At 40.7% G+C, this 26314-nt stretch overlaps 1 protein-coding gene across 8 annotated transcripts in view; it reads right to left on the bottom strand.

Moving 5' to 3' along the window:
- The window catches only part of STXBP5L (syntaxin binding protein 5L), a 451068-nt gene that overhangs the window by 41930 nt on the left and 382824 nt on the right, over positions 1-26314 (bottom strand). For 4 of the 8 annotated variants that reach the window (XM_043512693.1, XM_038378599.2, XM_043512680.1 and 1 more), the window contains one exon: positions 18007-18057. The exons of the other annotated variants lie outside the window; for them this stretch is intronic. In XM_043512693.1, coding sequence (XP_043368628.1) covers positions 18007-18057 — 51 coding nt within the window. The remainder of the gene's footprint in view (positions 1-18006; positions 18058-26314) is intronic. 8 annotated transcript variants of the gene reach the window in all.

Below are 26314 nucleotides of genomic sequence, written 5' to 3'. Positions count from 1 at the left end.
ATAGACTTTCCCCTCTCTCATAATATGCTTGTTAGACTCAATTTGTATTCAGGGCCTAAAGTGCCCACATTCCACTAAAAATCCATGGAAGTTGTGAGCCTAACTCCAATAGGTCTCTGAAAATCCCATCTGGTATAAGCAAGGCTGGTTCTTTCTCACAGCATAAATCAGATTTTAGGAAATCCAATGATTATAATTTTGAAATCTGACCCATTACTGCTCACAGAAATCCCTTCAAGGATTGAACTTGATGAAATGTAGATGAGCCACATTAGTGTGTGATGGGAAATTGAGTGATGGTTAAAAAATGCCATACCTCTATATTTTACACTGTTCTAGTCTTCTAAACCAATACAATTTTAAGAATAACCTGATTTCAATGACCCCAGGCATATGTTGATAAAGCTTCAGAGATATGGCATTATTGCTGCATTGTTACTGAAAGACTGTGGGGAATCAGCAAGACATAACTGAGCATGTTTAGATGGAAGACAAAATTACATAATTGTATTTGAAAAGGAATTCCTTGTATGTTATTATGGTACAAGGTGAATGTTAGAGAATTCTTCGGAAGGAAATTTAAATTACAGTTTGAAGGGCGCTATCTCACTGCATTATATGAAAGATTATGAATTATATGCTAAAAGGGAAAGCAATATTACAGTTTAAAGGGAGTTTTCTACAGTACTTGAAAATTAACTTGATATAATACGATCCCAAAGAGTGATGCATTTAGGTGGCCAGATTCAACACTGTTACTCTAGTTTTATGCTGATTTAACTGCCCAGATTTCAGTAATGAATGATCTAGTAGTAAATGAGGTCTACTGGAAATAATGTTAATGGTAGGAATTAATGTGCCACAGAATCATCTCAAAAGGGATTGCCTGTGAAGAAGAAAATAAATTGGACATCACTAATTTCTCCTCTGTGGGTTCAAAAAAAACTGTACAAGTCATAATGTACAATTTCACTATATCCTTCAGGTAACTGTCCTACAGTATAGGTGCTATCTGATGTGACATCACAGTACAATATAGTATGTCCCAGATAAAAACAGCTTGTTTTTCCACAATTTAATTTTTTTTTTGGCAGTTGGGCCCAGAACCATAAAAAGATGTAGGCATTGTGATGCTGAACTTTGCAATGCCTAACTTTTAGGCATGCAGAAAATCACTGGAACAACAATGGGTGAGTTAGGCACCCATGGTTCCTATACAATGAATGGGGAGAGATAGGTGCCTAAGAATAGGATTTGGCCCTTGAGCTGCGAAAAGAAGAGTTTCACTGGATGGGAGGATCAGAGTGTCAGATAAAATATCAGGCATCTCAAAGGTTCAAATCTGAGATGGTGAGGTGCTTAAGGAGTCACAAAGAACTTGATAGATTTAGATACTTAAGTGACTAAGAAGAAGCATGTGCATCAAGAAAAGAAACAAAGCCAGCATTTATTTTCCAAACCAGTTTGTGCTACAGGTAAGATCTTTGTTGCTCTGTTTCATCTACCCATTTATGTAGCTTTGTGTATGGAACATGGAATACAAGTAATGTCCTGTAATGTTTGCGTGAACTCTGTCAATTTTTATCAGCAAATATTTGAGACAGAGTCATATTCAACCCTGCGGTAACTCCACTCAAGTTATACCAGAGATGAATTTGATCACTTTTATATAGACCTACCTGTACAGATCATCTGAAGAAACTACAGGAACATTACTTCCACCACTGGTCTCAGGATTCAAGACCTCAAGGTGGGGCATTTTCTTTGTTGAGGGCAAGGTTTGTTGGAAAAACCTGCAATACTGAAAAGCTGTTCTCTGAGCTAGCAAAGATATATTTTCCTTTTTATTGGAAATGATCCTCAATGTTGTTAATGGAGCACAGAAAATCCCCCCTATTACCCATCACTTTACACCTCCCTACATGTAAGGACCTACACTACAACCACTCCCTTACCAGTCCTGTGTGATTGAACAGAACACTTCAGAACTCATCAGCAGCATCCTTTGTGCAGCTGGAGGGGATACTGTTGAGCAATACAATGTATTTTCCTGGATGAATGTAATGGGCTGCCTGTAGAGGAATCCCAACCTTTGCCAGCATGGGGACCCAGAGAGGAAAATGAATAGCTTACAGGCCTGGCAGTAAAAAGTGCACCAAGCCTTATAAGTTTATACAATGAGGGCTTTTAGTTTTATATAAACAGTTCTCATGTGCACACCCTTTATGCCATGGACCAGATTCTGGCTCATCCTATGGCCTGTTTTGTTCTGGGAGTGTAAAGGAGCTGTTAAGCTCCCCTAAATGGCCAGATGAGAATTCCCTTGAGATGCAGGAACTCTGGGCTGGCATAGGACGGTGTTACTGGCTGAACAGCACTACCTCCCTGGCCTCTGGCAGTAGAAAGGGGCATGGTTGTAGCACACTGCACTCTTGTGATTTTCAACCAGCGTACTTGCTCCTTGGGTGTGATTATGAGCCAGTCTATCTAGAACAGCCCTGGGGCTCTGAACAGTCAATGAACATACTGGGCCAGATACAAGGGTCTGGAACAGTTTCTTCCAGTGGAAACCTTGGCTGAGATGAAAGGGTTCAGTGCAGCAAGTTCACCAGCTCAGGGTTAAAGAGGTGTAAAATGCTAACAACCTCCCTTCTGCCTAATAAGCTCACAGGTGACCTGCACAGGCCCAAGATAGGATGGTTGAGGAATGCCCTAATTTAATGCATCATTGCGATAATCACAGGTAATGAAAACAGCACTTGCCCTCAAGTGAATCCCCCACTCAGACAGAGGCCAGGCAGACACAATGGACTGTTCCTCCATTCATCATCACAGGGGAATTTGGCCCTCTTGCCATCAACTTTACCATAGAAGTCTGTGCAAATCTCTGCAAGACCTACAAAAATGTATGTATTTTGGTGGGGCGTATTTGGAGTGCAGAAAACGGACAAAGTTTTTATTGAATTTAAATGTCAGCACTTCCGGTCCAAAACAGCTCTACTATACATGTGTCCATTTAAAAAAAAATCATTAATAATTTTAAGAAATGAAAAAAAAGTTTAGTAATAAAAGGACTTATTAGTGCCAACCTGCTTATGTGAACAGAATGTGTGAAATAGTTTATAGGTAGATATCTTTGTTAAACTCATTTTTTCCCAGATCACTTCGAGGTCCTCAACTGTGACACAGTGATAGTAGATTGTAGTGCCATTTTTTGTTGTTATCCTGATATATTCCTTGGGATACATTGTGACTGAAACATGTAACAATGGAACATTGAAGATTGTAGCCTTGCTCATCCACAGGTGAATATCCTACACCTCTGGAGACCTGTAGGTATATTTCATCCTTGAACTACTGAAAGTCCTGGAAATACTGTCCTCCATAGGGCAATTTTCATCTTCAGAATTTTTCATTGATCTGTTTTCAGGCTGCCATCTCTGCCTAAGCTAAATACAAGCTATTTCTGAACCATTCTCTGGGAAAAGAACTGAAGCTATTAGTGAATTATTTAACAATACTACAGGTAAAGTATGTATTTATTATTCATAGGTATTTGCCAAAGAGTTTGGGTGCAACAATTTGGTTCCATGGTATTGCTTCTGTTCTATGCATGGATAACTTTTAAAACAGGAGAATAACAAATAGTGAATATTCTTGTTTGCAAAATGCCCCGATTCGCATGCCAGTATAGTGATTCGCATGAAGAATAGCCATTCCACAGATACTCACAGGCAAAGATGCCATTTGCAAATAGTGAATAAAAAGGGGCATAAATGTGGTCACATAGGTGAGGTTTTTCATAGGAGTGGGTGGGTGAGATTCTGTGGCCTGCGCTGTGCAGGAGGTCGGACTGATGATCAGAATGGTCCCTTCTGACCTTAGTATCTATGAATCTATGAAACAGCCATTCAAAATATGAACATATGTTCGCAAACTCTGTTTCTACAGTAGTCGGCCAATTCTAACAGCATCCCTCTTTTATAAAACTGTCTAACATTAATCTTCCACATACCATACAGAATTTAATTTCTGCCAGGTGATTGCATTAAAGAATTAATTACCAAGAAGGGAATAACTAGGATGCAGCAGCAGGAATAGATTTTTTGCTAATCTTCAGTTCTTTGTTTATCCACCATTTGTCATCAGTTTATTTGCTGCCAAAATGCCTAAGCCTGGGGAATTAATAATTGTTGGCTGCTGTCTCCCTGTACACAGAGATCATTTGTTAAGCCATTTGCTTGGGGGTGGGGTGGAGGAATGTTGACAAGTGACTGAAATTTGGGAATTGGTATTCCTTGGTTCTAATTCTAGCCTGGTTCTATTAGGGGTATGTCTACATTGCAATGTAAACTCAAGATTAGTGGGACTCGATTCAGCTGACCCATGTTAGGGAACCCTGGCCTTGAGCATCTTACATTGTATATTAACCTTATGTTAAGACTTTTCTGACCCATGCTAATGGGGCGGCGAGTTGTATGGGCCCGTGGTGTCCAGGCTCCAGTAAATTCAGCACCCAGGGGGCCTGGCTCCACCAACGTTTGGGGCCGGGACTCTCCCCAGACCCCACCTGCTGCTCCCGTATGCCTCCCCCGGAGCGTCCCTCGGCCCCGCCTGCTGCTCCTGCGTGCCTCCCCCCGAAAGTCCCTGCCTGCCTTGGGCAGAGGGTGGCTGCCCCCTGCAGCTCCCTGCTGCACTCCCTCACTGGCTGCTGCTGCAATCAGCTACAAGGGAGCTGCGCCAGGGGCAGGCTGAGACAGCCGCTGTGCCTGCGGAGGGGAAGAGGCACATAGCAGCCCCCCCCTCACCTGACAGGTGATGCCGAGTCAACTCCAGGGGGCTTATCCTGGCTGGATCTCCTGAGCAGCATCCTGGGGATCTTGGGCGAGTGTCTGCCAGAGGGGCCTGGGAGGGGGCTGCTCTCACCTCCCCTGGAGCTCGCTGCTGCCAGCGGAAAGAGGGCTGGGAGGAGTCCTCCTCTCTGGCCTCCCACCCCGGCTCTGGGGCAGCCTGCCTGCTGCACCCCAAAATCCTCATCCCTGGACCAGCCCCACACCCTGCACTCCCTCTTGCACCCCAACCCTTGCCCCAGTCCACAGCCCGCACCCCTCCTGCACCCAAACTCCATCCCAGAGCCTGGGGGGTGGGGGGAGCTGGACTTGGACCCATTCTGAGCACCACCAAAAATTATACAAACCTGCTGCCCCGATGCTGAGGATGATCAAGGATGGATCACTTGATGATTACCTGTTCTGTTCATTCCCTCTAGGGCACCTGGCATTGGCCACTGTCGGAAGACAGGATACTGAGCTAGATGGACCCATTCTTATGTTCTTATGTTCAGGCCTAGGGCTCTGTCATCCACAGACCCAAGTCAAAGTAACCCTATCTCAGAGTCCCTACTACCCCGCCCCCTCTCGTCCTAGTACTGTGCTGCACTGTGGGAAAACTTTACTGCCTGCCCTGCATGTCACCAGGAAACAGGTAGCTTTACAAAAGTCTTGATTGGTTCGCTCTCCATTGCAAACCCAGGAGGCTCTCTGATAGTGTGCTTGCAGAGCAGCAACCAGAGGAGAATGGGTTAACGCTGACCTGTGCTGCTGCCATTCACAAAAGGGGGTTGGCTTCTGTTTTAATTACAGTCGATTGCAGGTTGTTGAGATAGCGAGGACTAAGGAAGTTGTCCCATGGAATTTTGAGATACTTCTGGCTGACTCCCAGGAGCTGAGTCAAGCGAGGCTGAGTCTATTGCAAAGCAATAGGGCTCGCACCCCAGGTCCCTCGAGCTTAGACCCTCCAGCCCTGCAGGGTTCTGAGACCCTGGGTCCAGGCTCTGGGTTAGCGCAATTGCAGTGCAGATGGAAAGGAGATTAGGCTTGAGCCCAGGGCCAAGCACAGCCTTAAATTGCAGTGTAGACATACCCTTAGGGCAGGTCCTGTGCTAAATCTATCAATCTGATCAATCCATCGGGGATCGATTTATCACTAGATGCGATAAATCGATTCCCAAATGCGCTCCCCGTCGACTCCGGAACTCCAGCTTGCGAGAGGCGGAAGCGGAGTCGACAGGGGAGCTGCAGCAGTTGACTCGCTGCCATCCTCACGGCCAGGTAAGTCGACCTAAGATATGCTATTCGCGTAGCTGAAGTTGCATATCTTAGGTTGACACCCGCCCCCCAATGTAGACCAGGGCTAAGTGACTTAACTATGCGACCTAGGGTAAGTCACTTCACCTCTTACTGTTTTATTTTCTCCATCTGCAATATGAGGATAATACAAAGATATTAATACTTATTTACTATGGAGGATTGAGTACCAACCACAAGTAACTGGAGCTATTCAAGTAACACTGTAATTGTAAAATTATGACTAAAAGAGTCAAGTGTCTAACTTGTCAAGCCAGCCCTGGGGGTGAAAACATAGCAACATGTAAATCCAGTTTATTCTAAACATATTATATGCACAAGTGTTGTCTCTCCTCACCTAACACTTAGCCAGATTCAAAATATTCCTTTGAAGTACTATGGGTTACATGAGAATAAATTGGAAATAAAAGAGACTCTCCATCTAGAAATGTTTGCTTTCATGGGCTACTGGGTACACTGTGCCAGACAGGAACCAAGCTAACTAAACATACTCAAAAGTGTGGAAATGAAGAATAATATTTCTATGTACTAATATAAAGAATAATCTCTTGTCTGGAATGGTGATGAGGAGAATGGAGCTTTAATTCAAAGACTCTCAGGAGGATGAGGCAAGAAAGAGAAACAAAGGGAAGGAGAGAGTGAACAGAGAACAGTGTCAGACTTCAGAGTAGCAGCCGTGTTAGTCTGTATTCGCAAAAAGAAAAGGAGTACTTGTGGCACCTTAGAGACTAACAAATTTATTAGAGCATAAGCTTTCGTGAGCTACAGCTCACTTCATCGGATGCATTTGGTGGAAAAAACAGAGGAGAGATTTATATACACACACAGAGAACATGAAACAATGGGAGACTGACTTTGAGATGCTGTGAGTGGCATAGTCCTGCCTGGTACCATCTGCCAAGGGTTGCTCCAGCACTGCAGTGGTCTGCCTCTTCCTAGGACTTGGCCCTCTCACCAGGTCACTTTAAAGTCTTTCCCCTTCTGGGGTAGTCAACTAACAGAAACATGGGGAAATTACACAAATGAATAGTCTCAAAGCTGGGTTGAGGCTCTCTTCCTTCAGAGGGTGCTCATTGGGCTGTGGCCTTAAACTGAATTAAGAAATAATAGAAATGAATATCTCCTCTCAAAGGGAGTCAACATCTAACCCTCCCTTCCTTCAGGGAGGAGCCATCAGGCAGCAGGCATCTGGGGAGCTCCTGCCTTCAGTCAGCCCTCTCTCTAGGGACTGAAGGCTGAAGATCTGCTCTCCTCCCTGGTCTACCATCAAGTAAGCCAGGGTTTCCCTCTTAAACACCTCCCTCCAATCCTGACATCTACCACAGGTGTGACTGGGCAGAGCCAGCTGAACCCACATTAGCTCATTAATCCCATGCTGCCCAGTGTGGGTTTTGTATACCCTATCATAGATGCTGAGACAGGAAAAGAAAAAAGAGAGCGAGATCAGACAGTCAATGAATGTCAGACATTCCTTGTTTACATTAACAGAAATTTCAAGATGATACTCCATCTAGAAAGCCTGTTTCCCAGAATCTAGATTAGCTCTGATGCGATTCTGAATAAAAGTATGATTTTTTAATAAATATCATTTTCTTTAAGAAACTTTTGGGTTACCCACAGTGGGCTGTTCCTGGAGATAAAGAAAATCTTCTGGCCTTTAAGGCCTTTTCTTCACTGTAAAAAAAAGTGTGTTCTTGACCTCATGAAGACAAGGCAATTGTAGTTTTAAAACAAGTTAGCAGGTAAAGATAAACTCTATGCTCCATCAGAGTCTTTACTTTAACTGCCAACATGTGTGAAAACTACAAACTGCTTTGTCTTCCCTAGGATTTTACCTCCTGTTAAATCCTATGCGTTAACTAACACAAGGTAAAAACACACCTTTTTTCCCCTAGTCAAGACACATCCTAAGAGGCAGAACAAGGTAAAAAAGGTACCTGGCCTCTAGCATTCAGCCAGAGGTACAAGACAAGAGGTGGCCTATTCTCAAGAAGTGCAGCCAGAACAACTACTGCAGTCCATTGTGGGGCACAAAGTAAAGACTGGTGACTGCAAGAGTGACAAGAATGGGTGGTCTCAAGTTTACTAGGATCTAACTTAAACATTGAGAATGTCGAGAATGTTAATGTTGGGAAGTGCTTTGAGATCCTAAAATGCAAGGTGCTGTATATGTGTTTTTATGTTTTGAAGAGGAAGGCAAGGAGGAAGAGGGAGAAGAAAAGAAAGCATCTGACCTCTGACAGCACTCACTGATGAGCTTTTATTAAGCTCCAACAAAAGGTGCAGGAGAAGGAAGAGTTTAGTTTGATAATGAGATTCTACTAACCCAGTAAGATTTTATTGCTGCCCACTCATAATTATATTATGACTAACATTTACAGCTTAGCCCTGTTGTCCAACTTACAAAGAAATAATGCTACAGAGTCCACAGTCAAAGATGATGATATCAAAATTATAACATGGGAAATCATTTTCATTTCATGAGAAAAATAGGATTTTGGTGCCTAGGAGAATGAACAAATAAAGATAGCAATTGTACAAAACATTGTATTCCTGTCACAGACATTTCAACTCAGCTTCTCTTTTCCTTTAACTAAATTCTTCTTTTTTACATAAATCATCCATATGTTTCAAAAATAATGAAGCATCAAATATGTACATTTATAGTGAAGCTTTTCAGGTCAGAATATTGCTCTTTGCTGGCATAATTCCTGTCATTAAAAAAGATCATACGGCACATAACTTATTTTGTGCTATAATGATCTACAGGTCTAATTTACATCTCACAATCTTAGCCTATTTTTTGTGTGCCATTTACTCACTGACAGGATGCTCACAAATTTCTGCTAAAGCATAAGACCTCTTTCTAAATTGTCTGACAGGTATAGATCAACCTTCTTTATTCTCATTTGGAAGAAAATTGGTGCTATCATATCTGTGACTGGTACCAGACTAGAAGGCACTGAAAATGTTTCTCTTATTTCTCTCATGGAGAGGTCCTCATTCTGAGATGTGAATAGTGGCTAGCTTGCCATTCTGGAGGAAGGGACATTACTGTGGACTGTGCATAATATCTATCTGTGCATGTCTGAATGAATATGCCAAAAATTTTATGGCCAGTTTTCTGGGAAAGGAAAAGCTGCCAAGCAAATGGAGAGAGAACTGAAAATCAGGATGCTGGGTTTCTATTCTTAACAATGCCACTGGCATTCTGGAAAACCACGGCCTAGAGACGTAAACCCAAATTTTCAAAAGTGGCCTCAAATTTTGGGTAGCTTTTTCTATGGTCTGAAAAGTCATAAGGTACACTCCAATTGAAATCAACTGTTTTTGCTGAACAGGACTTCAAGAAGTCAGAGGATGGGTGAAGTCCCAGAGATCCGGAGAAGGGCAAACATAGTACCTACCTTTAAAAGGGGAAATAAAGATGACCTTGGGACTTATAGATCAGTCAGCCTAACTTCTACACCTGAAAAGATACTAATTTCCTTTTTTGACAAGGTTACTGGCCTAGTGAGTAGCTGGGAAGATGTGCTATATCTTGATTTTAGTCATGCTTCTGATGCAGTCTCACATGACATTTGCATAAGCAAACTAGAGAAATGTGGTCTAGATAAAATTACTATAAGATGGGTGCACAACTGGTTGAAAGACCAAGCTCAAAGAGTAATTATTTATGGCTCATTGTCAAATTGCAGGGCTTACCTAGTGGGATCTCACAGGGGTCTGGTACTATTAAATATTTTCATTAATGACTTGGATAATGGAGTTGAGAGTATTCTTATACTTAGGGCCGTACCAAATTCACAGTCCATTATGGTCAATTTCACAGCCATAGGATTTGAAAAGTGGTAAATTTCATGTTTTCAGATGTTTAAATCTGAAATTTCACAGTGTTGTAAACGTGGGGGTCCCGACTCAAAAGAGGATTCTGTGGGGGTCACAAACCTGTTGCAGGGGGGTCATGGGATTGCCACCCTCACTTCTGTGCTGCCTTTAAAGCTGGACTGTGCCTCCCCTGCCCAACCAGAGCTAGGAGCTCCCTTTGCTGGGGCAGTCCCAGAAGCACAGGGAAGATCAGACATAACTCCACAAGCCTCCTCCAACTGCAGGAACCTCTGGGGTTGCTGCTCAGTCTCACAGTGTCCTGCAGCAGGGGGAGGAAAGCAGACCAAGGGGGAACCTAATAACAGTCTTCAAATATTTGAAGCTTGTTAGACAGAGGACAGTGATCAATTGTTCTCCATGTCCAATGAAGGTAGGACAAGAAGTAACGTGTTATTCTGCAGCAAGGGAGATTTATGTTAGCTATTAGGAAAAGCTTTCTAATTACATCAGTAGTTAAGCACTGGAACAGGCTTCCAAGGGAGGTTGTGGAATCCCCTTCATTGGAGGTTTTTAAGAACAGGTTGGACAAACACATCAGGAATGGTTTAGATTTACTTGGTCTTGCCTCAACACAGGGGGCTAGACTTGATGACTTCTTCAATCCCTGCCATTCCCACATTTCTATGATTCATGTGAACTTAAAGGGCAATCAACATGGTTTGTTAGGGTGAAACTATTGTATGAATAAAACTTTGGAAAAAAGTCTGTGGATCAAACTTCCTATGTTTATGAAAAATATCATCCTATGTTTATGAAAAATTAAATACGGATGGATAGAAGGAAGACTTGTTATTTCTTTACAACCCTTGAACAAATTATGGGTATACAAAAAGAGCTGTTTTGTTAGAGACAGTTTTCACAGACACTACATTTTCAAAAACAGGGGTATATAAAGTAACTCCTGTGATAGTTCTTTGATGAGCCAACTTTCAAAGTAAAGTAAAGTAATGGATGATTCTCTGGGCTCCACATGAGGAGGATTGTCTTCACAGATTAATTCTTGAACACCTTGAGCCTGATTTTCAACTACCTAGCACTTAATGTAGTTATTCATAACTGTGCACAGTGAGTGTGAACTAAATATAAATACTATCATCAATGTGAGCTAAGAATTCTAATTTGGTGGCATTCTACACCATCCTACTTTGAAAGGTATAAATGATATTATAATCATTACTATGAATTATTTATATATTACAGTAGCACCTAGAAACTCCAATCAGGATTGAGGTTCCCATTGTGTTAGGAACTGTACACAACACATGAGAAAAAGCAGTTCCCTCCCCAAAAGAGCTTACAATATAAGTATATGAGGACAGACAACATCTTGATACAACCAACAGATGGGGGCAGCATAAGATAAGAGCAAGATGAGTAGTTAATTGACAAGGGGCAAGGCTGGGTAGAATCAGGTCACTTTTATATACTACTTATAAACTAGTTTCACCCTTTGAGAGATAAAATTGTTCTTGTTCCCTCATATTTCATTTCTTGGGGATCTTGACACTTTTGGCAAGGTCCAGTTGAAAGGCTGTCATTGAATATAAATGTGAAAGAATGGAATTGGTCTGTTTTTCCTTGTATAGAGGCAAAGACTATTATTCTGGGAGGTAAGGCACATTCTGTCCATTTATCCACTGTAGGTTATAAGAAGAACCTGTCTCGTGATCAGAAGCCATTTTCAGGGAAGTAACAGTTTTCTCTCTTGTTGAATGGGGTAAAAGGTGGGTGTAAGATAGACGTTCTCTAAATTGTTTCACTTTAACTGGGAAAACTTGTCACTGTTATGTGAGGTTTAAAAAGTATGCTGAGCAAGAAATTTATGTCCTAGTTTGGCCCATATGTGAGATCTTAATTGTCCCTTTTTGTTCTTTTACATAACCAAAAAAGAGAAGTATTTGATATGTTTTTTTAGGAGAAAAGCATTTATTTTCTGCTACTTTAATGACTTAGTCTCGTACTTCCTTAAAAATTCCGTAAAATCTGAAAGCCAACTCAAAGTTCCATGGTGTAACAAATCGTCCAGAGATACTACAGAGATTGCTGTACGTTTAGTCATTAATTTAAATGCAATCTTAAGAAAAATCACAAAGAAGCATAAAGGCTGTTATGCAAATGAACAACCGCTACAATTTCATATATGTAACGCCAACAGATGCCGGTTATTGGTGGGAGGATCAAAACTGGGAACTCAGTGCATGAGCCTCTACTGCATGAGTTAAAAGCCATATGGCTCTTAGCTAAGGCTGTAGAGCAGACTCATTAACCTCTAAGTGGTCTCGGTGCCACTAGAGGGGACAGAACACCACACCCAGGATGATGTGTGGGTTACAGATGCACCTCAGATAATGTGGATTTAGGCTCTAGTAACTAATCAGCAGTGCTTAATTTGTGCCAGAGCTTGCCAGGGCTGAGCCCCGGCACCTCTAAGCTTAGCATTTCGTAGACCTGGCACCTCTGGGCTTGCTGCATCAGTAATGAATGTATAAAAATTGCTTGACCCCAGGCAGCTCTTTCATTACAAATTAAGCACTGCTAATTCATGGGGAGAAAAGAGATACTCCTAATAGCATAACTGGTGTGTTGTTATCTAAGACATTCAATTTCTGTATTTAGGCCCAGATCCAAAAAGGATCTTAGGCACTTTAGCCACAGATTTAGGTGCCTAAATTCCACTTTTAGGCCTGACTGCAATCCATGAAATGCCTATGTGGTTGCCACCTAACCCTGTCAGCACATAAAGTCAGCCAGCACCTAAATTTTCACAGTAAAAGTTCCCTAGGCCATTCCAACAACTGTATTATTGGGGATCAGAGAGATCAGAAGCCCTCAGGTGATGATGGAGATGCCTTATCACAATGTCTCAATAACCTTATCCCAAAAAGCTAGGAAAGAGACAAGGTAGTAGTTAGTGAGACCATCAACTTCAAGAGATGGTTTCTTGAGCAAGGGCCTTACAACTCCTCGTCTGGGACATACTGCCTCTCTGTCCACACTCAGAAAGGCATTAATGATCACAGTCAACAATGTACTCAGTACCTCTCTGCTAGAATTACTAGCTATTAGGGGCATGGGTAACAACCAGATAGTAGGTAGTAAACTAAGCTAGGCCAGCACAGCCAGAACCTCTGGGAGCAAAAATGGCTGAAATTCAGATGATCTTATTTTCTAAACTTAATTCCTCACAGTGAGAAAATCTTACGCTTTCTTCCAGAGAGTGGTAGACTAGATTTACCAAGCTATCCACAACCCAGTACAGTTTCATGGATGCTAAGATGAAAGGGAAGAAAACTTTCTTCCCCTCTGCCACAGCCATACCACAGGATTTTAAAAATTCTTCATGCTGCTCCAATCTTAGCATGGAATGACTATCTCTAAAACACTGACTTCAATGTACATGAACTTTATTTGTAACAAGTTATCTAAACACTAAGGCTACCTGTATAGATGGCATATAAGGGGAGAGCATTTAGAAAACATGGTACAGTAACTCCTCACTTAACCTTGTAGTTATGTTCCTGAAAAATGTTACTTTAAGCGAAACATTGTTAAGCAAATCCAATTTCCCCATAAGAATGAATGTAAATAGGGGGGTTAGGTTCCAGGGAAATTTTTTTCGCCAGACAAAGGACTAATATTACATATATATATACACAAACACACACACATACATATATAAACACACACACACACATACACAGTATAAGTTTTAAACAAACAATTGAATACTGTACACAGCAATGATGATTGTGAAGCTTGGCTGAGGTGGTGAAGTCAGAGGGTGGGATATTTCCCAGGGGAATGCCTTAATGCTAAATGATGAACTAGCACTCGGCTGAGCCCTCAAGGGTTAACACATTGTTGTTAATGTAGCCTCACACTCTATAAGGTAGCACCAATGGAGGGAGTGTAGACAGCATGGCAGAGAGAGAAGGATGCGCATTGCTCCTTTAAGTACGCTAACCCCATTCTAAGTACATTGCCTTTTTAAGTAGATCAGCAAGTTGAGACAGCAGTCCTGAGCCCTGTCGTATCATCCCCCTCCCACTCTGTGGATATGTGGGTGCAGGAGCGGGGCACCCTGACATTAGCATCCCTCTTTCCCTCCCCCACACTTGCACAGCAAGCAGGAGGCTCCCAGGAGCAGCTCCAAGGCAGAGGGCAGGAGCAGCACATGGCAGTGGGGGAGGGACAGCTGAACAGCAATACTGATAGCCTGCTAGGTGGCTGCCGTACAGGGAACTTAGGGGAGCGGGGAGCTGATGGGGGGGGCTGCCCATCCACCCTGGTTCCAAGTCCCCACCAGCTCACTGCAACGGGCTGCTCTTCCTGCAAGCAGTGGACAAAGCAGGCGGCTGCCAAACAATGTTATAAGGGAGCATTGTGCAACTTTAAACGACCATGTTCCCTAATTGATCAACAACGTAATAACAAAACGACATTAACCGGGACAACTTTAAGTAGGAATTACTGTATTGATTGCCATATTTTGGATTTGTTAGAATGACAGTTAGGCACAGAATGAATCCCTTTGTGGATCTAGCTTTAAATACATTTTTCTCTCCAGCATAGTTTTAAATGTTCCAAGCAAGAGAGGTTCCAGATCATCACATCATATTGTATATTTTTAGATCATTATCATGTTCCCACACCCTTAGCGGTCACTGAACCAAGCTGAATTTATTTAGCTCTTTCAATCTTGCCAATCAGTTTTTCCCACCCCCTAATCTTTTATGTTGTTATTCACTAAGTTTCCTCCAATTTGTTAACATTTTCCTGGTAAAGCCAACAACAGAATTAATATTCTACATGTGGTTGCAAGACAGCTGTAGGGAAGGGAGTTATTAGCTCTCTGATCTATGACATGAGGCATCTGTGCTTGAAGTCCAAAACTACATTGGCCTTTTTTGGCGCTGTATCACTTTGTCCACTCAAATTTCTCTCACCAGGAGACATGCACAGGTAAACAGATGCATGGCTGTTCCTCAAGGGGAGGTGAGAAAAAAATATAGTCCCATCATTATAAAAGGTTGATGAACTTGGAAAGCTATTAATAATTATTAATAAAGAGTAGGTAAGGAATACACAGAAACTATAGCTATTAATAAAGATTACATGCATCCTAAGATACGAAGAGAATCAGCTAATAAATTTACTGAAATCCTGCCAATTATGTTTGAAAAAAATCACATCTGGGGAGACACTAGAAAAGTTCACAAAAAGAAAAGGAGTACTTGTGGCACCTTAGCGACTAACAAATTTATTAGAGCATAAGCTTTCGTGAGCTACAGCTCACTTCATCGGATGCATAGCTCACGAAAGCTTATGCTCTAATAAATTTGTTAGTCTCTAAGGTGCCACAAGTACTCCTTTTCTTTTTGCGAATACAGACTAACACGGCTGCTACTCTGAAACTAGAAAAGTTGGAAGTTAAGAAACTGTATTACTGATATTCAAACAAAGGAAAGAAGAGTGATCCTGGCAATTACTGTCTTGTAAAACTAACTTCCATATCTAATAAAATAATGTAAGAAGAACTGTGCACACATCTAGACAATATTGGAACAACAGGCAGAATAATGGTAACTTTGCTAGTTGACTGGCCACATGCTGAAACAAAGTAGACATTGAGTAGCTCTGCCTTCCTATCATCTTCCTTTACCAGCTCACCTTCTCCATTGAACAGCAGACCCACTCCATCCTTGTTTTTTCTTTTCTTGTTTTGGTCTGATATATTTGAAGAACCCTTCCTGCTGTTTCTAACATTTCTTGCCAGCTGTCACTTATTATTTGCCTTGGCTTTCCTGATTTTGTTGCTACATGATCGCTCTTATTCCCATGTATACTTCCTTGGTGGCACACCCCTCCATCCATTTTCTGTATACATCCTTTTTGGTTTTTAGATGGTTTTTTGAATTTTAGTAATACATTTAAAAATGACTCCTGAAATCTGAATTATTGGATTAATTTTCCCGAGATAAATTAGGTCCATTTTCTAAAATGAATCACATTTCATTATTATTTCTACCTTATTATTTTCTACCTCTTTAGATCAGTTTGTGTGATTTCTCTGGTTTTGCTGGTGTTTGCAGCTGCGCACAATTTGGTATCAAAGGCATATTTCATCAATATCATTTTTATTCCCTTTCCTAGATCACTGATACAGATATTTAATAAGACAGTTTTAGCACTGATTATTATTCTACCCAACAGACGCATCTTCCCAATACCAGACATTATCACATACATTATCGTTTGTTTATGCTCTGTCATCCAGTTTTCAATCCATATGATAGTATTTTTATTCAAGAAAATTTAAATTAATTTTTCAATTCAGATTTCAGGAGTCACTATCAAGTGACATCAACATTATTTTACTAGGGACAGAAGTTAGTGTTACAGGAAAGCAAGTGCTAGGGTCACTCTTCTTTACTTTTCTTTACTTTTATATCTATATCTATATCTCACTACTACAGTTTGAGAGCCAAAGTGCTAGCCTTGTCAACCCCAAATAAACTTGGCTCATCCTGACTCCTCCCATTCCCCAGACCAGACCCCAGAACAGGGAGAGAGGCAAGGGGATGGTGCATGCTAAGCCCACCCTAAGCATGGAAGAGGGACATTATGCCTGAAGGCTCCCTTCATGTATGTGTAGGGCCCTACCAAATTCACTGTCCATTTTGGTCAATTTCACAGTCATAGGATTTTAAAAATCATAAATTTCATGATTTCAGCTATTTAAATCTGAAATGTCACAGTGTTGTAATTGTAGGGGTCCTGACCCAAAAAGGAGTTGTGGGGGGGTTGCAAGGATATTGTAGGGGAGGGTTGCGGTACTGCTGCCCTTACTTCTGTGTTGCTGCTGATGGCAGCACTGCCTTCAGAACTAGGTAGCTGGAGAGCAGTGGCTGCTGGCGAGGAGCCCAGCTCTGAAGGCAGAGCCACCGCCAGCAGGAGCACAGAAGTAAGGATGGCATAGTATGATATTGCCACCCTTACTTCTGTGCTGCTGTTCGTGGGGCGTTGCCTTCAGAGCAGGGTGCCTAGCCAACAGCCGCCACTCTCTGGCCACCCAGCTCTGAAGGCAGTGCAGAAGTAATGGTGGCAATACTGCAACCCCCCTAAAATAACCTTGTGACACCTCCCCCTTCAACTCCCTTTTGGGCAGGACCCCCAATTTGAGAAATGCCAGTCTCCCCCATGAAATCTGTGTAGTATAGGGTAAAAGCATACAAATGACCAGATTTCATGGGGGAAGACAAGATTTCATGGTCCATGACACGTTTTTCATGGCCGTGAATATGTATGTGTCTAAAATGGCATGATCTGACCCAATTATTTTCAGTTTATCTGCCCTCTTTTAAATGTTGGTTTTAGGCTCCCTGGGATCAAGTTTTGACCTCATTTACTGTTCCACTTCACTAAAATAATTAAAGAAGATAATTGAAGAATAAGACACAAAAAGGAGTGCATTTAAGAGCTTATTATAGTATGTTTTAAATGGTAATTCTGAGATACAAATGGCTGAAACCTGACCTGATACCTGAGAAGTGCAACAGACACTATAAAATACATAAGCCTAAGTGTCTCATCACTCTTATGAAATGGAATTTATATATACAATTAGAAAATATACTAGTGCATGCACTGTTACAGACACAGATAAACATCGCTGACAACCAATCAGAATGGTTCAAATTTGTCCAAAAGTCTGAAGTCATTTCATTATAAAAAATTACACACTCAAGTGTGCAATGATTTGCAAAATGTAATTACATGAAAAATGAGTGTTAAACAAGCAAAATGCTGAATGCTGCCAACAGAACTGTATGGGTTAATAGGTGGTTTTTAAGAAAGCCTTTTCAAACAAAGCCTTCAAAGGTTATCGTGCTACCTTATGGATCAGTTGGTAAAAATGTTTTGCCAAATGAATGTAAGGAAACTTAAAACTGTCGGCTTTCGCCTACCGTACCAAGATCAGTCTTAAGATCTGTTGGCAGACTTAACTTTCTTGATCCTTTAACTGAAACAACAGAAAAAGGAGAAAGGCAGTTGTTAATAACTAAGAAAGAAAAAGGAACGAGGGAGAACAACATGCCATCTTCTGGTTAAAATCATGTTGCACATTTTGTATCAGCATAGAAAGGCTGAAATGGTGTTCAAATGTGTTCAGAAATGGTGTTTGCCTAGCATCATTCAGCAAAATAAATTAATCTGAAGGCAGAAGCACTGAAAAAGCCAGTGTTCCAGCTGCAAAGAAGTGAATGGTCCTTTACAAAGTCTTTGCTGTGTATTGCAATATCTTACCTTACTATGACTGGCATACCAAAAAAGCAAATGAGATTAAGGCAAATATTGCAAATGCTGGTGATGTAGCACTGCATAAAAGTATTTTAATAACTGGAAATCAATTTAATAAGAGGGTGCTACTAAGTCAATAGGTTCTGATGACATCATATCTTAAGACATCAACAGTAAAGGAGAGGGCTTATTGCATATATGATGGAGGCAGCACACATTACTGTACATGTTCTAGATGAGGGGACAGATTGCATAGAAATGAAATACAATAGCTTTAAGATAAAATTTAATATTTTCTAGAAATCAAAACACTATATTCAGTTTATTTCATTTGCTGAAAACTTAATTATGTGTACTTTAATGAGATTACCTGAAAAACGTTGAAATTAAGAATCTCTGATTTTGCTTTTGTTCAGAAACTTTCCCTTCAGATATCACTTCAACACAAACAACATTTTAAGCCATGAGCACCACTGAGGAATTCAAATGTAGCATGCCTTATAGCAGTCAAAGGGATTCTGGATATGGATAAAATGCCTTATGAAGTAATTTATTGAGTACTTAGAAGATTGTTTTTCCAATGCAGAACTTTTATTTTAATTTCAGAATTCATTTTTGTTTTCAGAAATGCATGCCACTCTTTTCTATGTTCAAATCAGACCTATATTGCCTGGTAATAAAAATGAACAATTAAATAGTAATTAGCAAATTTTGAGATCTTATTTTATTACATTATTTAGAGCCCCATCCTGCAGTTGCCCTTCAAGTCCATGTATGTTTTGATTAAAGAGGCTGAGCTGATAAGTATGTTGTTACGTCCCTTAGCCAATCGACACTTTACTCAAATTCACTAATGTGACTTTTTAAATACTAGTTCTAAAATCTTCAAATAGAGCTGGGTGAAAAATTTTGGTTAATCTTTTTTTCAGAGAAAAATGCAAATTCAGTGACACAAACATTTTGCAAATTTGTACAGGTTTCACAGAATTGTTTGTGTCAAACCTCCCTAAAAAAAGTCTACATGTTTTGTTTTAACGTTTTTGAAATTAAATGTTTCAATGTTTCTTTGAAATAACTTTTTGCCTAAAAATTTCTTATAACTTTATTTTACAATATTAAAAATGTAAATAAAAAGCTTGAAATAAAAAAAATGTTTCATTTCAGGTTGAATGACACTTTTAATTTGACTCAAATTCATTTTTTTGGACTTTTTGATTCACCAAAAATTTTTTTTAAATCTGTTTTCAGTTTGACATGGAACATTTTTTTTCTTGACTTTTTGGAATTGCCATTGAATCAAAAAATCCATCATCGAACCACTTTAGCCCAGAGTTAGTCCCCTAAATACATAGCTGGGAACCTGAACAAAAGTGGCCTGGTTTTCAGAAAAGCTGAGAATCCACAAACCTCACTGAATTTAGTAGAAGATGCAGAGTTGCAGGTGATCAGCAACTTTGAAAATGAGGCTACTTTTATTCAGGTGCCTAATTACGGATTTAGGCACCTAAGTCTATGCACCCAAGTTTGAAGAGTTTGGCCTAATAAAAAAAATGAACGAAAATCCCTCAAACCGTTAAACCCATCTCAATTAGTTTCTGTAAGAACAAATCACAAAGGAGGTTGTGACATTCGCAGGTTCAGCTATTCTCTGGTCATCTGATCACTCTAGTTAGATTCTGATTCAGGGTGAAGAATTCACGTACCTGGTAGCTCTTGGTGGCACTAATCAAGTTGGCAGGCCACACTCACTCACCCACCACACCATTGCCTACTTCCAGATGCCAAAGTCAGCCTCTTGTTATTCAATTCACTTGCACTCCTCTGGCAAATGGGAATACATTGTTCACACACCCTGACTCTAGCTAATAGGCAGGAAATCACAGCCAGAATGTTTCCACTCTGCATACCCTTCAGTCGGGAGGGAAACACTTGGAATAATTTTAAAGATGTAATTCTATAAAAACTGGCAGACTGATCAAATATCTGCATCTGCCCTCCTCCTCTCTCCTTCCCTCCCTCCCTCCCTCCCTCTCTCTCTCTCACATTGTTTTCCTCTCTGACCACTGCATCTTACCTTCCCTGCTATCATGTGCCATTTCCCTCTGTTTTCATCGGAGGTTGCACAGGTTAACTAAGAGCAAAGTTTGGCCTAGTATCTAGTTATACCAATTCACGTTCTTGGACCACATTGTTGAGGAGTGCTGTGAAAATCTTGTCATGACAGAAAGAGGGACAGGAATACATATTTTGGCACATTCTTTAATTGTCAGTTGCTTCCTGACTAATGGTTCCAAATGACCTGGGCTAGAAGAAACCAGGTCAAAGCAGTTTTCAGGTCTCAAGTTGAAGTGACAGGGTAATTGTGGATTTAAGCAAGGTACTAAACCCTCAGAAAATAACTATCAGAAGTAATTAATTCACCTTTCTCTCATGCTGAAAAAGGGGAAATCTGCCAGGATTCTCAACAATAAAGAACTCACCTCACCCACACACAATCTCAACTCTCCTCTTTGTCCACAGAGTTTAGACACCAGCCTTATCATGAAATAGCTGTGGCACTGACTTACAATGAAAGGTGCACACCAAGCATCACCCTTTTCCTTTTAGAATTGTCAAGTCCTAGACTGTCAACAAAAAGTTTTAAGAATCTGTATTCATCTGTATTATATTAAAACATAGTCATTCTAATAAAGCAAAAACTCCCTACACCATGTGATATGGTTCAATTATTTGATATCGGTCTCATTCTACAGTATAGATTTGCTTCACACTTTTCAAAAGAGAAATGTTTTCCTTCACAGCTATTGTCTGAGACAAGGTAAAGGGTGATTTAAATATTTGGGAAAAGTGCAGTAAAATATGACTGACCCAAATAGTATCACTCACTACCCAACAGTATTTATTTTCATAGTTTGGATGGTCTTATATTCTATGCTAAAGTCTCAAAGTCATGCTGTATCAATTCAAAGGATTTCTTAAATCAATTTATTTGGTGGTTTAATTTTAAACACTGCAACAGTCAAATGCAGGACAAGCAGAACAGGGCTGTGGGGAAGCGATCAGAATCAAGTATTATGAATATCAAAAATATTAGTAATATTCACATTTTGATAAATAACCTGAACACTGCTACTTATGTATTGACTCAGAAACACACTTGGAGTAGATTCTGTTGATTTGTTCAGCAGCATACCCAGTGCTTAGCTAGCTGGTCCTCAACAATCTTTGCTTGCAGAGACCCCATATGGAGTGCTGATAAGTGTGTTTACATGTATCTCCCTTTCAAAAACCCTTCCTTTTTTGGGGCTGCCACCATATACTCTTTCCTCCAGATCCCAAGAGAAGAGAGAGAGAATGCACAGCCATTTCCTGTGTAGGAACAGGGATAAGCACCAGCACTGGTATGGCCTGCTTTGGTCTTGAGGAAAGAGAAGATGACCAGACTTTGTGTATGTGTACACTTCAAGCTGGAAGTGTAATTCCCAGCTCAAGGAGACATTCCCATGCTAGCTCTTATTGAGCCAGTGTGTTAAAAATGAAGTTTAGCTGTGGTGGCACAAGGGACTAGCTGCCCCAAGTATATACCCATCTGATATGCAAGGCACATACCTAGGGCAGCTAGCCACTCATGTTGCTGTGCCTGCTCTTAATTGTAGTGTGCTGGCTGGGTCAGAGCTTGCACAGGTATGTGGTGGAGGAAACAGTGGGTGCATAGGATTTTACAGGGAACCACTGCATCAGGTATATGCATATTAATTCGCCAAAGGGTGACATGTGAGGTCTCTACTGAATGCCAGTAGCCCACTGGGAATCATCATCATTGCAAAATGTGTGGATGGATAATATTTAAGGAGCTATCTATACTAAAATTATAGTATCGTAGTATAGTATAGTAGTAAACTAAAATACTGTATCTATACTAAAATTATGTTCTTAAAGTCTCGGAGGTAAGCCAGGTCACCAGGCAGGAGGCTTCTCTTTCTTTCTCTGTCTAGTCCTGGGGGTATTGTGTATTATATGCTTCACAATGGATGCCTATTTGCAGATTGAACCAAATGCTAATCAAGAGATTGTGAAATCACCAAGAAAGGCGTATACAGGAAAAAACAACTGACATCCTGTTTATGAGTAATAATGTAGTAATGGATTTTGGGGGTATAACTGAGGATGCAGAGATAAATCCTGAATCCTTTCATCTAGGAGACAAGCTGACAGCGTATTATGTCTCATGAAAGAGGGATCATAGCCAGGCTTGGGCATAAAGCACCAGTGAGCAATAGTGTATTAGACAGGAGAGTATCTTGTTAATTAAGTCTAGATTCTATAATGCACATTATGATTTGATTTTACATTTATCCACTTGTTTCCAATACTTCTGCTTGCATCTTCTCAAATCTCTTTCCTTTGTTAAATAAAGTTATACTTGTTTTTACTCTAAACATATCTAAGTGCACTGTGTGTTATGTGGAATGATGATCTGAGGTCGAATTGGTAAACTGGGGGCATACTGTTCCTTTAGGAGCAGTGAATCTATGAATTCTGTGAGTGTCCAGAGGAACAGGAACTGGACACTTCAGGCCCACTCCATGCTCAGAGGGCTTGAGAGTTAGAGTGTGCCTACTGCTAACTTGTAGAGAGAGAGAGCGGGTCTGCATAGGCCTGAAGAGGAGTGCTTGTGTTGCCCGTGGCTGGCTGAGTTTGGAAATTGACCCTTGCCAGGCACAGATGATGATTCCTCATGGTAAGGGCCATTGGTAATGAGGTGCTTCCTCACTTGTGAGGACAGCCCCCCTACCCCTGGGAAGCATCACACTCTTTAAACTGGGAATTGCAATCCCAGCTTAAAGTGTAGATCTACCCTTTGGCCAAGGCAGCCTCCTGGTAAACTCTACCACTTCTGACTACGAAAAAGGCACGAGCATTTCTGAGAAGGCTGTTATTTTTACTCATCAGATGGATCCTATCTTGACAGTAAGATTATGATTTTTCAAAGTTCATAAGTTTCTGAAATCTGTGGATATTTCTGCTATGAGGGGACCTTATCACAGTGCTAACATCTAGAACTGCCTGAAACTTTTCAGATAAAACTTTTTTTCACTAAAAAATGCAGATCCCAGTCAATTGAAACATTTCACAAATTCCTTTTGAATTCACCAGTTTGTCATGGTTCCCTCTCCAACAATGACTTTTTAACTCAAAACAACTTTATTCAGAATTTTACTTCAATTTGATTGATTTTTCCAAAGGTAAAGAAACCTCAAACAAAATAATTTTTTTTATTTATTTATTTATTTTACTTTTTTGGTTTGCTGAAAAATTCACATTTTTTTCTTTTCTTTCTTTTCACCTGAAGCAACTTTAAAAAAAAATTCAGTTTGGTCACTGAACCAAAAAAATCAATTATTTGCACAGCTCTACTGGCATCAGCTAGGCTTTGATATACCTGCTGTATAGTTTTAACATATCCGATTGCAGTATTATAGGTACTATTTCTGTGGTGAGAAGATTACACTGGAGACTTAACAATAGTACACTCCACTCATGAGTAGATCTACAACAAGAAACCAAAGTACAGAGGGGAAACAAGGGCAAGAAAACTGATTGGGTTTAAACTTTGAAGGAATTAGTATAAACTCTGAGTAATACAACTATTCTTTTAAGATTTAAAATAACATTAATTTTAAACTGATTAGAATTTGAATGTCTCACTATCCTGGGAAGATCTTTTTGGCAACGCAGTAATGATAATGGCCACTTAAGCTATTTTGAATATCTACATAATTTATCATAATAATTCTATATTTTATGTTATACTAAATACCAAGATATCAATAGCAAGTTAAACTAAATCTATTTTGCTAAGGAAAGGTGCAAGTAGAAAGCAATCTTGTTGGAAATATTTGACAATGAAGTAGAATTCAAAGGGTGTGGAGAAGAGCAGCAGTTCTTGTTTATGTTACACTAATGCTTAAAGGCACCAGCAAATAGGTTAGGTTCTGTACATATGCAAAGTAAGGAACAGTTCCTGCCCTGAGAAGCTTATAATCTAAACAGACAAGACACATAAAGGGTGAAAGGGGACACAGAGGCACAGAGTGGTGAAATGACTTAGAATCATAGACTATCAGGGTTGGAAGGGACTTCAGGAGGTCATCTAGTCCAAACCCCTACTCAAAGCAGGACCAATCCCCACCTAAATCATCCCAGACAGGGCTTTGTCAAGCCTGACTTTAAAAACTTCTAAGGAAGTAGATTCCACCACCTCCCTAGGTAACGCAGTCCAGTGTTTTACCACCCTCCTAGTGAAAAAGTTTTTCCTAATATCCAACTTAAACCTCCCCCACTGCAACTTGAGACCATTACTCCTTGTTCTGTCATCTGCTACCACTGAGGACAGTCTAGATCCATCCTCTTTGGAACCCCCTTTCAGGTAGTTGAAAGCAGCTATCCAATCTCCCCTCATTCTTCTCTTCCGCAGACTAAACAATCCCAGTTCCCTCAGCCTCTCCTCATAAGTCATGTGTTCCAGTCCCCTAATCATTTTTGTTGCCCTCCGCTGGATGTTTTCCAATTTTTCCATATCCTTCTTGTAGTGCGGGGCCCAAAACTGGACACAGTACTCCAGATGAGGCCTCACCAATGTCGAATAGAGGGGAATGATCACATCCCTCGATCTGCTGGCAATGCCCCTACTTACATCCCAAAATGCCATTGGCCTTCTTGGCAACAATGGCACATTGTTGACTCATATCCAGCTTCTCGTCCACTGTAACCCTTAGTCCTTTTCTGCAGAACTGCTGCCGAGCCATTCGGTCCCTAGTCTGTAGCGGTGCATGGGATTCTTCCGTCCTAAGTGCAGGACTCTGCACTTGTCCTTGTTAAAGCTCATCAGATTTCTTTTGGCCCAATCCTCTAATTTGTCTCGGTCCCTCTGTATCCTATCCCTACCCTCCGGCGTATCTACCTCTCCTCACCCAAGGACACACAACTGCTCAAAAGCAGAGCCAGAAAGAGAACCCAGGTCTCCTGACTCCCACTCTAGTGTGCTATACATTAGCCATGCAGCTTCCCATTAATCATAAAATCCCTAATTATAGGTTTCAACAGACAAAGATGTGCTTGCAGCCACGACATTTTGTGTTGTTATTCTGTTAGATTTCACAACAGAAACACGGTCAAAGACGATCTCTACTTGGATGGAATTGGCATTGGTGATTCATTAGGTAGTATTCTCCCCTCTTACTCAGAGCTGGTCTACACTATGGGGGAGGAGGGAGGAATCAATCTAAATTATGCAACTTCAGCTACACGAATAACATAGCGGAAGTCAACGTACTTAGATCTACTTACCGCAGTATCTTCACTGCGGTGTGTCAACGGGAGATGCTCTCCCATCCATTCCCCTTGTACTTCTTGTTGAGGTGGAATACCGGAGTCGACGCTAAAGTGATCGGCGGTCAATTTATCACATCTATACTAGACACAATAAATAGAGCCCTGCTGGAGTTGATCACTGCCTGTCGATCTAGCTGGTAGCGTAGACAAGCCCTCAGTGCTGAATGAATTCCCTAGCACAGTGGGGTGGGGTGAAACTCTAGTCTATTGGAGGTGCGATATTTTGAGTGAAACGTAAAACAGAGGTCTCGATCATCTGTAGTTATTAAAATTCCTATAGAATGTTTCTTAAATTAGGGGGTCTAACCCTATTGGCTAAATTCTCCTTGAAGATTCAACTGCATATGGCATTCTTCACTCCCTGTCCCAAACTGCTGATATTGAAAGTCAGAACATTTAAAACTGATAAAAGGAATTGTTTTTACTCAATGCAGTATTAGCAGGTGAAACTCACTGCCATAGGACATAACTAAGACTAAGAATTTAACAGCTTTCAAAATAAGCTGAATTCTTATTGCTGATTTTCTCATCTGCAGCTTATGGCTGTGCAGACCTTAAAATCAGGCAACTTATTTAGTTGCCTT

The sequence above is a fragment of the Dermochelys coriacea genome, chromosome 1, assembly GCF_009764565.3.
Source record: "Dermochelys coriacea isolate rDerCor1 chromosome 1, rDerCor1.pri.v4, whole genome shotgun sequence".
Lineage (NCBI taxonomy): Eukaryota > Metazoa > Chordata > Testudines > Dermochelyidae > Dermochelys > Dermochelys coriacea.
This window is presented reverse-complemented; position numbering and strand designations above follow the sequence as displayed.